Source organism: Callithrix jacchus, chromosome 3 (genome assembly GCF_049354715.1).
Source record: "Callithrix jacchus isolate 240 chromosome 3, calJac240_pri, whole genome shotgun sequence".
Classification (NCBI taxonomy): domain Eukaryota; kingdom Metazoa; phylum Chordata; class Mammalia; order Primates; family Cebidae; genus Callithrix; species Callithrix jacchus.
The window spans coordinates 171,404,879-171,418,445 of record NC_133504.1 but is presented as its reverse complement, the minus strand read 5'-3'; the positions used below and the strand labels follow the sequence as shown (position 1 = coordinate 171,418,445).

At 35.1% G+C, this 13,567-nt stretch overlaps 1 protein-coding gene across 2 annotated transcripts in view; it reads right to left on the bottom strand.

Annotated features, from left to right (window-relative positions):
- The window catches only part of ADGRA3 (adhesion G protein-coupled receptor A3), a 133,613-nt gene that overhangs the window by 47,286 nt on the left and 72,760 nt on the right, over nt 1-13,567 (bottom strand). For both annotated transcript variants that reach the window (XM_002745946.6, XM_035293955.3), the window contains 5 exons: nt 11,670-11,830; nt 9,342-9,555; nt 4,897-5,061; nt 3,487-3,688; nt 2,353-2,508 (listed from right to left, as the gene is read on the bottom strand). In XM_002745946.6, coding sequence (XP_002745992.4) covers nt 2,353-2,508; nt 3,487-3,688; nt 4,897-5,061; nt 9,342-9,555; nt 11,670-11,830 — 898 coding nt within the window. The remainder of the gene's footprint in view (nt 1-2,352; nt 2,509-3,486; nt 3,689-4,896; nt 5,062-9,341; nt 9,556-11,669; nt 11,831-13,567) is intronic.

Sequence of the window (13,567 nt, the reverse complement as noted above, 5' to 3'; positions counted from 1 at the left end):
TCGAGGCAGTTATTAGAAAATCATGGCCCCCGAAGTTCAGAAAACAAATGAAATGTTACCCCATTGACAAGTGAGTTGGCCTATCTGCCTAAGTCCCATTTATATACAAATATCTGTTTTCCTTCCCTTAATAACCACATCCTACCAAGTAAAGTACCTAATGTACTAGGGCTACAGTTCCACCAGAATGCAAGATAGTAATTCTTATATATATATTACATATATAAAAGAATACATCTATTTACATATATATAATATGTAGATATCTGAGAATATATCTAACATATTACATTATAGATAGATCTAGTATATAAGAACATATCTATATTAATATAAAGATATATAACATATATTTGGATATAAATAAATGAAGCCCTTAAGTCTTCTAATTTCTTTTCACTACACTAATGAACAGTGAAAGCTCTGGCCTGTGGTTTAAACTGCCAAAGAACTGTACGTCAGTCACTGAATTATAAGCAATATTACATTTAAATCTTAATGATATATATTCAGATAAATCTAAAAGAGCATTCTATATAATATATAATATATATTAGAATATATATGTGATGTATAAGTGTGTGTGGGCAATTGATATATAAAAACATATTAAATGATTCATAGAAACAAGTCTTATTATTTACATTTCAGCAATATTAATGGATCTAAGAAGTTCTACATTATAGAAATATGCAGGTTTTGTTTAGTCCAGTGCTTTCTCCACAGTTGTGTACAGAGCACTTTTAGAATCAAGGATCTAGAAATAGAAATGCCATTCGACCCAGCAATCCCATTACTGGGTATATACCTAAGGATTATAAATCATTCTACTATAAAGACACATGCACACGTATGTTTTTGACGGCACTGTGCACAATAGCAAAGACTTGGAACCAACCCAAATGCCCATCAATGATAGACTGGATAAAGAAAATGTGGCACATATACACCATGGAATACTACGCAGCCATAAAAAACGATGAGTTCATGTCCTTTGCAGGGACATAGATAAAGCTGGACAGACAACCTTCAACTGTTTTTAAAAGGCTCCACTAAATACATCACTTAGATCTGGCAGTTTGATAGCTTTTAGTCCTATCCTGAGAAAACAAAAGCACCAGCTTATGTTGACCAGGCTCAATCAGATTAAAAAGCAATTGCCCCATTGCTTTTTCAGCAAACTGACACAAGAACAGAAAACTAAACACTGCATGTTCTCACTCATAAGTGGGAGTTGAACAATGAGAACACATGGACACAGGGAGGGGAACATCACACACCAGGGCCTGTCAGGGTGGGGGGCAAGGGGAGGGACAGCAGGGAGTGGGAGGATAGGGGAGGGATAACATTAGGAGAAACACCTAATATAGATGACGGGGTGATGGATGCAGCAAACCACTATGGCACGTGTACACCTATGTAACAAATCTGCACATTCTGCACATGTACTCCAGAACTTAAAAGTATAATTAAAAAAAAAAAAGACAGGACCACATTACATGAAAAGGTGAAAGTGATACTACAGAAAACTCTTATGGATGAGTCAGGGCTCTGGGCTCTGGTTTCAGGCCTGCCCTAACCTAAGTGTGGGCTGCAGTTTACCACTTGCTTGAGGTTCCCTCTACCTCTAGAATTCATTTCTTTATAAGTGATTATATTACAAAAGAAATTGTACATATAAAGTTCTCCTGAAGCTTTAAATGTAAAGCTTAAGAACACATTAATTCTGCTCCTTGCAAATTATTCAAAACATTGTTAATTTGCTGCTCATTCATTCTGAAAACTGTGCTTGTCAATTTTGTTCCCCTAAAGGATATTACGTGGACAAGCATCTCATGGTTTTAATGTGGTTCTGTTAAAATATGCCACTTTTAGAATTCATTGCATGTTTAAAACTTATATATTCTAACCATTTGGAACTTCAACACAGTGCCCCAACAGACTCTCATTGCTCTAAGACATTACAAGGACAATTAAAAGAAACTTACTACAAGATTTGGGTGATTAAAACTCCTGTTACAAATGACGAGCGAAGGGTGTGTGAAGAGAAATGAAGCAGGCTGAGCTAAGCAGCCCTGCCTAAGCCACAGTGTGGAGGCAGAACACTGCTTTCTCACCAGCTACCTCTGCCGTATCTCTGGACCTTAATGTCCAAGAACTGAGAGTTCAACTGTCCCCATCCCAGTAACAAACAGGTCATTATAAGAGAAGAGGCAGAAGTTTCTTAACAAAACAATCCTGGAAATTTAAAAAAAGATGACAACATACACGGGTTTTAAAAAATCAGATTGAACTATGTCACATTACCATTTGTTGACACTGTATGCTACACATCTGAATTTTGAAAAGTACCTCTTTTGATTTTTCCTCTTTCGTAAATCTTCCAAATTTTTCAATCATTTCTGCCACAAATATAACATCCATTTTGTCAGAAAAGTTGGCTGCTTCCACAGTGTAAGCCAGTAACTGCCGAGCTGTTGCCACAGCATTGGTTAGATTAAGGGGCATCTACATTTCAAAGGCACAAATGATCAACAGAAAGGTCATTAGCAAAATGATCAACATAATCTTGACATTTTAACTTTGCAATTCCAAACAGCAACAAATAATAAAAACTTTATTTTTTACTCATCATGGCCTTCTTAAAAATGCTTTTACAAACTCAAGAAAACTGGAATTTTAATGGAAACTCACTTGAGGGAAATTTTTTTAAGCTTGGAGTGAAATACAATAATACATAAAAATACATGAGGTTAACAAGTTTCACCATCTATATCTTCTCTGCCTATCCAGATTCTACACACACCTCAATCCCAATTGCTTAATAAAGCCTTTCCTGAGTATTCCTGCTGCAAGTGATCAATACCTCCCCAGGAACTCCTACTGCACAAGAGTATGGACTAGTTATTTGGCACTTACCTTTATTGCCATGCCCAGCCACTAATGTTTTACATTTGTTTATCTATTCTCTCTAACACTGACTTAGCACCAAACATTGCAAAAAGGTTTACGAGGTGCTAAGGGGCAAAAGAAAATACATCACACAGAAGCCATCTTCCACTTGCTTATAGTCTGGTAAGGTTTAAAGAAATGCATAGAACCCAAGATAACAAAATGCTCGCTCAAAAAGTAGTTCAAGTATTCTAAATGATAGCTTTAGACAAAGGGGTTATAAAAGGAATCCAAGAGGTGGCTTTCAACATGAACTTGAAGGATGGTTAGAACTCTGTCCAGTGGCTGGATGCAAATTCAAAAAGGTCTTCAAACAAAGGCAAAAAGGGAGAAGGTGACTGGAAAGGAAGAATTCGTAGAGGACCTTGATTAGTGGTTAAGATAGACCTGATCCTGAAGACAGTTAAGTCAACTAAAGTAAAAACACCAAATCCTTATATTTTACCTAGTAGTAAAAAAAAAAAAACTTATGTATTTGGTTTGAATACCATGTTTTCTCCACAACCCAAGTAAACTTGAAGACTTTCTAGTTACCTGATTAAACATATAAAGAACTCTAGTGACATCATTTGCATACTGGCAGCGAGAATAATCATCATCTGCCCAAAAGCCGCCTCTATCACATCTGCGCCAAGCTTTTCTCTCATCCTGTGGGCTTCCGGGATATATCCCACTGCCATGGGAGTTCCGTGTACACTGCAGATATGCAGTAATGCCCGCCAGTGTTCTGGGCCATCTAGAGATAAAGACAAAATTATACAAGAAAATCTAAATGACACAGGTATATTGGAAATAACAATAGCAGAGAAAAAAAATCAAAGAGGAGGGCATGTCATGTCAATACAACCTATGACACGGATCATCAAAACTGGGCTGGGAGAAACCTTTGTTATTTGAGCTCTATGTCTTCAAAACTGGGCATGAAATCCAACATGTTTCATACAGGTTACCACTGATGCTAATCATAGAATACACTAAATTATACTATCAGTTACACCAAAATAGAATTCACGTCAAAAATCACATAAATAGATCATGCAACACTAAACTCAATCTTATTAATGCAATGGGAGTTTAATTGCATAATATCTTTTTTTTTTTTTGGCAGGCTTGGATTTATGTGTTTATCTATCTAGCTATCGAATTATTTAGAGGAAGGCTCACATTTACTCATTTATTTATTTAGACCCAGGCTTGCAACATTTTTTTTTAAAGAAAGAAAGAAAGAAAAGAAGAAAGGAAGAAAGAGAGAAAGAAAGATAAAAAGAATGAAAGAGAGAAATAAAGAGGAAAAGAAAGCGGAAGAGAGAACAGAAATCTTACTCTATTGCCCAGGCTAGATTACAGTCTAAAAATAGGTATTAAAAACCTCTTTTATGCCAATAATTGTGCTTAACAATGGAGACAGGAAGGAATAAGGGAGGAAAATACCAAACAAGCAGCCAACCAGTATCTCCCAAAGTCCTTCTTTTTTGATTTCCAGAAGAACTGAACAAGGGGAGAAAATTAGGTATGTGCTTCTTCTAATTATGAGACCTACTGACCACCAGTAGTGAAAAGTACCTTAGCAATATAAGACCTTCCAATGTTCATCTATAAAAGAGCCACTGGGGGAAAAAACACAGAAAATACCTTAACCTGTTTGAATTCTATACTAGAATATCCCAAATTTTTCCCTAAGGCAGTGGCTCTTACACAACAAAACCATTTATTAAAAATGACTGTACTTTCAGAGACTCTGAAATCAACAGGTCTGAGATACAGTTCAAGCAACTCTTTTGTTCATCTCTGTAAGTGATTCTCAAATCATTATTCTAGTGGTAGTCCTCAGACACAGATGGTTCTCAAACTGTGTTACTCAGGATAGGAAACCAATAATGTGTCTTAGACAATAAAAGGATCTGGGGCAAATTAAACTTTGCCAGTATTTTCCATGACACTGACCTGAAATCACCTTTGTTGTTGACCACCCTCTCTGGAGGACAGTACTGTGCAGAACTCTCCAATACCACAATATCCACCGTCCTCGTATTATTCCCACGTTTGGTCTGGACATGACAGCCCCAATTTCCAGTAGATCCAGCCTGAATATTAGAAATGGTTAGGGCGCTGCATAAAGAAAGATTTCAAAAAGAGAAAATATAATTAGGCAAAAAGGGAGACAATAATAGGCCTCAATCATTCATTTAGCAGATACTTTTGAATGTGCATTGTGGGGTAAGCACTTGCTATATAAAAATGGATTTAAGAAATGATTTTAAGTCCTTCAATGTCAAGACAAAAAAGCAAAGAGATCTGTAAAATATACGATCGGGGTAATAAGAGACCTGATTGATATGAATCAAATGCAGTGCTATATGGTGCATGAGAATTCTCCTTGAAGAAATAGGGAGAAGAGAACACTTTACAGAACAGGAATGGCAAATAATCCCAGCACTCCGGCAGGCTGAGGCAGGTGGATCATTTGAGGTCAGGAGTTCAAGACCAGCCTGGTCAACATGGTGAAATGCCATCTATACTAAAGATACAGAAAAAGTTAGCCGGGTATTGTGTTGCATGCTTGTAATCCCAGCTACTTGGGAGGTTGAGGTTGGAGGATGGCTTGAATCCAGGAGACGGAGGTTGCAGTGAGCCAAGAGAGCACCACTGAATTTCAGCCTGGGTAACAGAGCGAGACCTCACAAAAATAAAAAATTTAAAAAAAAACCAGAATGGCAAGCCCAAAGGCAGAAACATCATCATACATTCTTTAGCAAAACTTGGAGAAGTTTCCAAGCTACATCTCCCTTTTCACAGACTGAAGAAAATATTCAAACATGAAAAAAAAATTATCAAGTTACATAATTAAAAAAATGTTTAAGGTAAAATATGAAGGGTTACACTAGAAACAACAAGTTGCCTCTCTAAAAAGATTTAGTAAATTACCAATTAATACTTTCACAAAAGGTTTCTATGTTAAGGTATATTTCAATTTATAAAACAGCTGTATTTCTAAATGGCTGTCAGTAAATCCAATTTCCAAGATGAAATCATAATTCTCTAATATAAAACCGATTAATTAAGGAGCAAATGTCAGAGCCTTCAATTAACCTTTATTCCCCCCACAGGACCCAGTATGCTTTGCTGGTTAATGTAGACACAAATGATAAGAAATAATTAGACAGAAAGTATGTATCATTTTAATTAACTTATAAAATTATGTCTGAAGTTAATATACATGTGTCCGGTCTCCTAAATAATTGATGACTACAGCAAATGTTCTAATAAAGACTCAAGACACTTTTATATTATGAGTCATCAAAGAAAATGTTTATTGTCTTTACTAAATTAGAAAAAGAAACATACTATAATTAATAGTTTTAAGATACAGTGTTACAAAAAAAAAGAGTTTGACATTAAATTTAACTTTGTCCAACATTCTACTTTACAAGGCTTTACTGAACTAGGAAGAAATATATTTTGGCAATAAAAAAATCATTCCTTAATCCAGAGGTTCCAAAACACTGTCTTACTTCACAGAACCTTCACTGACATGGTCACTTTTTCATGGTGCCCCCCAGCTCAAAAAAATACCTATGGTGGTTCCTATTGCTAAATTAAATCCCAAAAATGTATATCTATATTCAAATTCTTTAGTATCCATTTGATAAAGTAACACATATAAATTTGAAATAAAAGTGTTCTTACATTCTTAAATAACCAGAACTACTTCTTAATGAGATATGGGTGCCTACTGGACACTCTAAAATCAATCTAACCTCAGATTCGGATCAGACAACGATGCTCATTTCTTGTTCTACAGTGACTATGAATCACACTACTCACTTTGTACCACAGTAACTGCCCAAAGCCCAGTATCCCAACGTATGACACTATCGAAGCAGAGTTTGCAGTTTTCTTACTACTTTTTTCTCCTTCAATCTCCAAATCTGCAAATTTTTCTGGATAACTTTAATAATACTTTTAATGTCTAAAACCAATCACTGGAATAAAATTTCCAGGAATCCTCAAAGAAGCAGATTTGGACATTAAAAAAAAAGAATAAGAAATACCTTCAATTTCATCTCCTAAGAAAAATGCTGTTTCTTACTGATGAGGAAGCAAAGACATGAGGAGATCAATGAAAAATCAATAGGAATCTCAGATTAACCAATGCAATAACCACATATTTCTTTCCTCTACTATTATTCTGGGGCAAAATATAGATAATGAACTTTCTCAGTCTTCACATGAAAGATTTTCATGTTAGTCAAATGTCCCTACCAAAAAAACTTTTAGGCTAACTTACCATCCTTCGAATTAACTTTTTTTGTATTGCTATACATAATTTAGATTAATTTAAGCATGACCTGCAGAAATAGATTTATAAAGTAAATCTACCTATTTTATAGTCAAATAATTTAGAGTTCTAAATTAATCAAAGCTCTTTTACACAGAAATTGTTCCACTTTTAAGACTTTATTGTTGAATTATACATCAATTATTGTGTTTATACAATAAACTGCTTAGTGTACAATGTGATGAATTCTGACATATGTATATGCATGTGAAATTACTGCTACAGTAAAACTAGTGTAACAATAAATATATCATTTCTAATGATTAATCTTATCCCCTAATAAAGGAATTCTGCTTCTAGTAATCACTGAGTAGCTCATATTTATACTCTTCCCATGGCTAACAATTATATGCCCCTGACAAATTATAAAACAACAATCATTCAAACACATGAAGATTCATCAAAAGCAGGCAATAAGTGAAGAGTTAATATGAGAAACAAGGGTTTTCGGGATTTAATTTGGGAAGTAACTATGAGATTTTTTGTTAATGATTTTTGTCCAGAGATAGGCCCCATTCAAAGAGAAACTTACAATCTTATTGGCTTAAAAAATCACAAGACAGAGGTAGAAAGAAGTCTGGCTGCAAGTCCAAACTTCCATGTATAAAATGCACTAAGATCTCTTACTGATTCTGAACTACACTTGTAGGTAGGGCAGAAACCAAGACTTTAGCTTCTGCTTACCAGAGGGGACAGAGCTAGGAGTCAGTTCAGCCAAGCTAACTGTCTAACCAAACAAAAGTTATCTCTCTTCAGGGGAATACAACAGAATCCAGAGTCAGAGGTCAGCAGACTTTTTCTTCAATGGCCAGACAGTAAATATTTTAGGCTTTGATGGCTACAAAGCAATATTGAGAATATTAAGTAGGTAATTATGTAACCATCTGAAACATAACCATTTAAAAATGTAAATAACATTCTTAGTTCACGGGCCCAGTGGGCCAGATTTGGTTCATAGACTGTACTTTACCAATCTCTCCTCCACAGCAAATCATTCATAACATCCAGTCTATGACCCAACATTGCCAGACATATAAATAACATTTTTTTAAAAAAAGAAAATATGAACCATATTTAAAAGAAAAGCAACCAATGGTGATAACCACAAGATGATCCACATGTTGGAATTAGCAGAAAAGGATTTAAAAACATCAAGCATCTACTACTCTAAATGTTAGAATATACAAATGAAAATACACTTCTAGTAGACATGAAATCTCAAAAAAAAATTATAAAATAGAAATTATAAAATAACTGACTTGATAAGTTATGAATTTCAACTCAGAGAACCCCTGAGACTTGAATGTCAACTCAAAACCTTTAGTTTTTCAGTAATCTTTCATAGCACCCCTGTGAATTTGCTGTGATGTTACCTTAGGAGGTCCTAGCAGAGAGTTTGAAAGCTGTAGCTTTACTGAAATAAGAATATAAGCCAAGTTCTATGTAGGTGGAAGAAAAGAAGAAAGGGAGGGGAAAACTCAATGTCCAGAGGTAAAAATTTTACCAAAATAAAATATCCAGTAAGTGGTAATATCATATATTTTCCTAGTCTATTATACTTTATAAAGTTTATTTGAATTAATTACTTTGGCATCCACACCAGTCTTGAGGTTGATAGTACATATAGATGTTATATTCTTTTATACTAGTAGGCGGAGAGGGCAAGCACCTTAAAATATCATATTAGTCAATATTTTGACTAGAGTCAGTATCATGTGGCTACTAAAAGAGAATAGATAAGCTTAGCAGCAAGATATAGTTAGAAATTAGGTTTAGCACTAAAAGTTTACATTTTTCCTCCAAAAACTTTTACAGAGTCTAATTTCTAAAGTTTGTCTTTTATATTAAGCCTTTTCTTTAAAAACTGGATAAAAAGATGGCTATTTAATTTCAGAAGATGAATAAAAACCAGGAAAAGGAAATACCTGATGTCTGCATTTTTAAATATAAGAAGATAAAATAGTAATTCAAATTCCACTAAACATTTCAACTCCAAAAGGATAAATAAAATATACAGGCACAATTCTTCATTAAAACAAAAAAAGTTTACCTTGCAATCAAGGAGCAGTTGTGAATCATGTTCTTTTCAACAAAAATACCCTGAGATTCATCAGTTTCAACTATTCTCCCATCCTGATACCACAACACTTGCATGTCCTGATCAATATACGAAGCCATGCACTGGAAAGGAAGGCTGTCACCTTCAAACACAACTTGGCGATGAGATGGAGTCATGTAGAAAGATGGCAATTCAAGTGGAGGACCTAGAGACAGCGAAACAAAGACTCAGTAAACAAATACCATTTTCAAACACCATAACTAAAATTCTACAGAATTTTACTTTTACAGAAATTCTACAGAAAATTATAAAAATAGAACAACAAATATTCCCTAGTAACCAGCATTCTAATGCTAATACCAACCAGGCTGCTACTGAGTTTAGTGGTAACAGATAAAAACGAAATTAAAAAGAAACCATTTCCTACTCAGTTCTGACATTTAGTGTTATTCCTCTTCAGTGGATCACAACACTATCAGATAATTACAGAAATGAACTAAGAGAACAAGCTGTGCTCTAGAAAATGGCATCAATGATAAGTAAATGCTGATATTTACGACTTTAAAATACACTTTGGAAACTGTATAACCTTTGATTACAACACAGGTTTTTGGCTGTAAAACTATGCATGTTCCTTGCAGAAAAATCAGAACATTTAAAGAAAAAAGGAAAAACCAGTATTTTAAGATCCCATATATTATAATCAGTTTTTATCCTTTCAGTCAGAAAAATAAAAGGGAAAGATTTTAAATATATGTACAAAAATGTACACAAATTGGTCATTAAAAGACTTTAAAATATTTAGTCCATTTTTCTAACATGACAATTCTTTTAGTGGTAGTGTATCCGGAAGAATAATAGAAAATATGCAAAAATGCATACAAAGAAATTAGTCCTTCCATCATTTATGAAGCAAGAAATTATTAACAAGTGAAACATGCAGTAATATAGAAGTTGTTAAATTATGGCTACATCTAGAGAATGGATTGATATGCATTTATTTTAAATAAGAAAATATGTTTACATTAATTCAACTTTAAAAAGGTTATAAAATATTATTAGAGTATGACAATATTTTTGTTAAAATATACCAAAAAGTCACAGAAGATGATACAAAAGGGTCTTAACACAAGCTATCTTTCAGTCACGAACATAAACATGGGCTTTGTTTCTCTCCTTCTTTTCATTTTCTTCTTTCCACAAATCTTAATTTTCATTTAGTGAGCATATTTTACTTGTGATACAAAAATAGTAATAAAGAGAAAAGGAAACAAATATGATAGAGTTTTCATTTCAAAACAAAGACTAAACTGGGACCTCCCGTCATCGTTTTAGGACCGTTTTGGTTTTATGGGGTTGTGTGTGTAGGTGTGTGTTTTTCTGTTTTCTCCATTTAACACGTGGCAAATATGTCATTTCCCTCAGATATGCTTCGAAATTACGATTTTCAATAGTTACATTCATTGAATACATATGTCACTAGTAATTAAACCAATCCCCTATTTTTGAGAATTTAGAATATGCTTATACACAGAGTCTAAAGATTTACATACACAGCTGATCATTTCCTAAGAATTAACTACAAGATGTAGAATTACTAGATCTAACCATATCACCTTTTTTTTATTTTGAAACAGACTTTCACTCTTGTCACCCAGGCTGGAGTACAATGGCATGAGCTCTGCTCACTGCAACCTCTACCTCCCAGGTTTAAGCAATTCTCCTGCCTCACTTCATAAATAGCTGGGATTACGGGCACCCGCCACCACACCCAGCTAATTTTTGTATTTTTAGTAGAGATAGAGTTTCACATGTTAGCCAGGCTAGTCTTGAACTCCTGACTTCAGGTGATCCACCTGCCTCCTCCCCAAGTGCTGGGATTACAGGTATGAGCCATCACACCCAGCCTGTATCAGTCTTTTAAGAACACTGAAACCTGTTGCTTCAAAAAAGCTGTAACATTCACATTCCCACCCACAAACAGGATTGTGCATCCTGAGATTGTGTTACTACTGACAAATTCACGAGTTGCCAACTCATGAAAATTTGAAAATCTATTCTTTGAAATTGCTTTGCCTAAAGAAAGCTGTTGGGAACCTAAACACAGCTACCTTAAAGATCAATTGGGAAAAAAAAAAAGGTCGTTTAATCTAGCTGGCTTAATTGTTGGCATAAACTAAATATTATCAAATCCATAATGATTAATGGCTGCATACTAGTTCTGTCCAAGTATAAACAGAATCTTACAATTTGTCAAGAAAAACACGGTGGGAAGTCAAAATACGGCAAATGCTTTCTCCGTCTGGATTTCTCCCTTACCGCATGTCAACAGCTCCTGCTTCACGCCTGTGACTGGCTGGGCCTGCAGTGACTTAGGATAAACACACCTGGTATCCCGTACTGTGACGTTCCTCTCCTTTACCCAGCGATGCATCCACAGTATGTTACAGTCACACAAAAGATACTCAGTCTGGAATTCCCTGTAATATGCAAATAAAACTTAGAGATTATAGTGAGTAAAATTAAATAGCACTTTTGTTTTATATTGGGTTACATTTCTGGTGGCAAGCACAATACTGTTCACCCATACCACACCTACAGTACATTCCATCGACTAGTTACAGTTCTTCTCCAGGGAGCTGAATTGCAGAGTGGTGGACTCCAACACTGTTCCTAGCTGATCCTGGGTTTCTGTTTTAGATGAAATTTGGTAGGTGAAGACTCTTTGGCAGATATCCCTCTTCTATGTGACAAGCTACTGAACACCAGGTTTCTGATCCCAAATCCCAATCCTGTCTATCAAGCTTCTACCATTTATCATGAAGTGTGTGGCATTAATATTGGATCTTGAAGCCATCGTCAATTTTCCAGCATTACTGCCATATTCTTGGCCTAAATGCCTACAAACTCTGTTGATTTGGGCAATGAAACAGCAACCTAAAGCAATACAGATTGTTTTGCATGGTTATATTCTGTATGTCTAAACTGTGAGCTCCCCTAGGGTAGGGACTGTTTCTGACCCCTTTCTGCTATGCACCAAGTGACATCACAGATATTTACAAATGTAAGAGATAAAGACCCAACAAATCAAAAGCATACAAATAAGACTGTGTCAGCTTTGATGTAACAGATAGTAAAGGCATGTCTTTATATGAAGCAAAAAGCTTTATAATTTGGCACTTGGGTGCAAGAAGAAAAAATGGATAAACAGAGCTGAGATACAAGCACAAAAATCTCTTAAACACTGTAATTACTAGGTGCTGACTATTCATGTGCCACACGTTTGCTAAGTCCAGCTAATAAAAATAAATGCAGGACCCCGTTCCTGCCAATATGGAGGGCACCATATCACAGAAGAATCAAAATGTAAACATAGGTAAAATAGAATGCAACATGTTCTATAAAAATAAATCAACAAAGTGCAATAATGTAAGCGTGTGTGCTTCTAAGACAGCTAGAGTGTTAGCTCAGGGTTCACCTCCTCAGTTTTGGCAAAAAAGAATAAGGAAAAAAGAAAGGGGGTCTGATGGAATACAGCATAGAAAATAAATTTAAACAATACCAGAAAGAGGACAAAACAGACTCCTAATTCCTAAGCACCACCTTCTGGTCAGTTCCTAACATTACCAGGTAAAAACACTGGCAATATTCCCCATCTGGGGGATGAAAATAATTCCCATGTTCCTGCTACCCAGGATCTCAAAAGCCAGACTATCTTTTCTTTTTTATTTCCTAATCTTTGCAGAAATGGCTGGCTTGAGCCCACTAAATATGCCAAAAGGAGATGTTTCTGCTCAAACATAGTCTGGATAAGAATGATAAGGGTGCCACAAAGAGAAACAAGATGGAGTATGAGCCAAAGTGACTCCAGAAATACATACACATGCCTGCTGTGATGGTGAGGAGCTAGTCGGGGCTTCTAACCTGTTAGCTACATCCAAAGGAAGACTCCTAAATGAGATTTAAATGATAGTTGTAGGAAAGAAATAGAGATGAGAGAAGTCAGGGTACACTGAACAGAGGAATCAGGAGAGAAAAACTCTTTCCCTAGAAGAAAGATACTCAATCCTGTAAATTACTCACAACGAAAATCTGAAAAACATTATATTTAACTGTAATTCCAATAAACTAATGATAATTTATAGTCTGAGATATGTTAAGGTTTATCTGAAAATGGTTACTTTCAAAAGTAACTTCTATGCAATCTCAGTTAACAA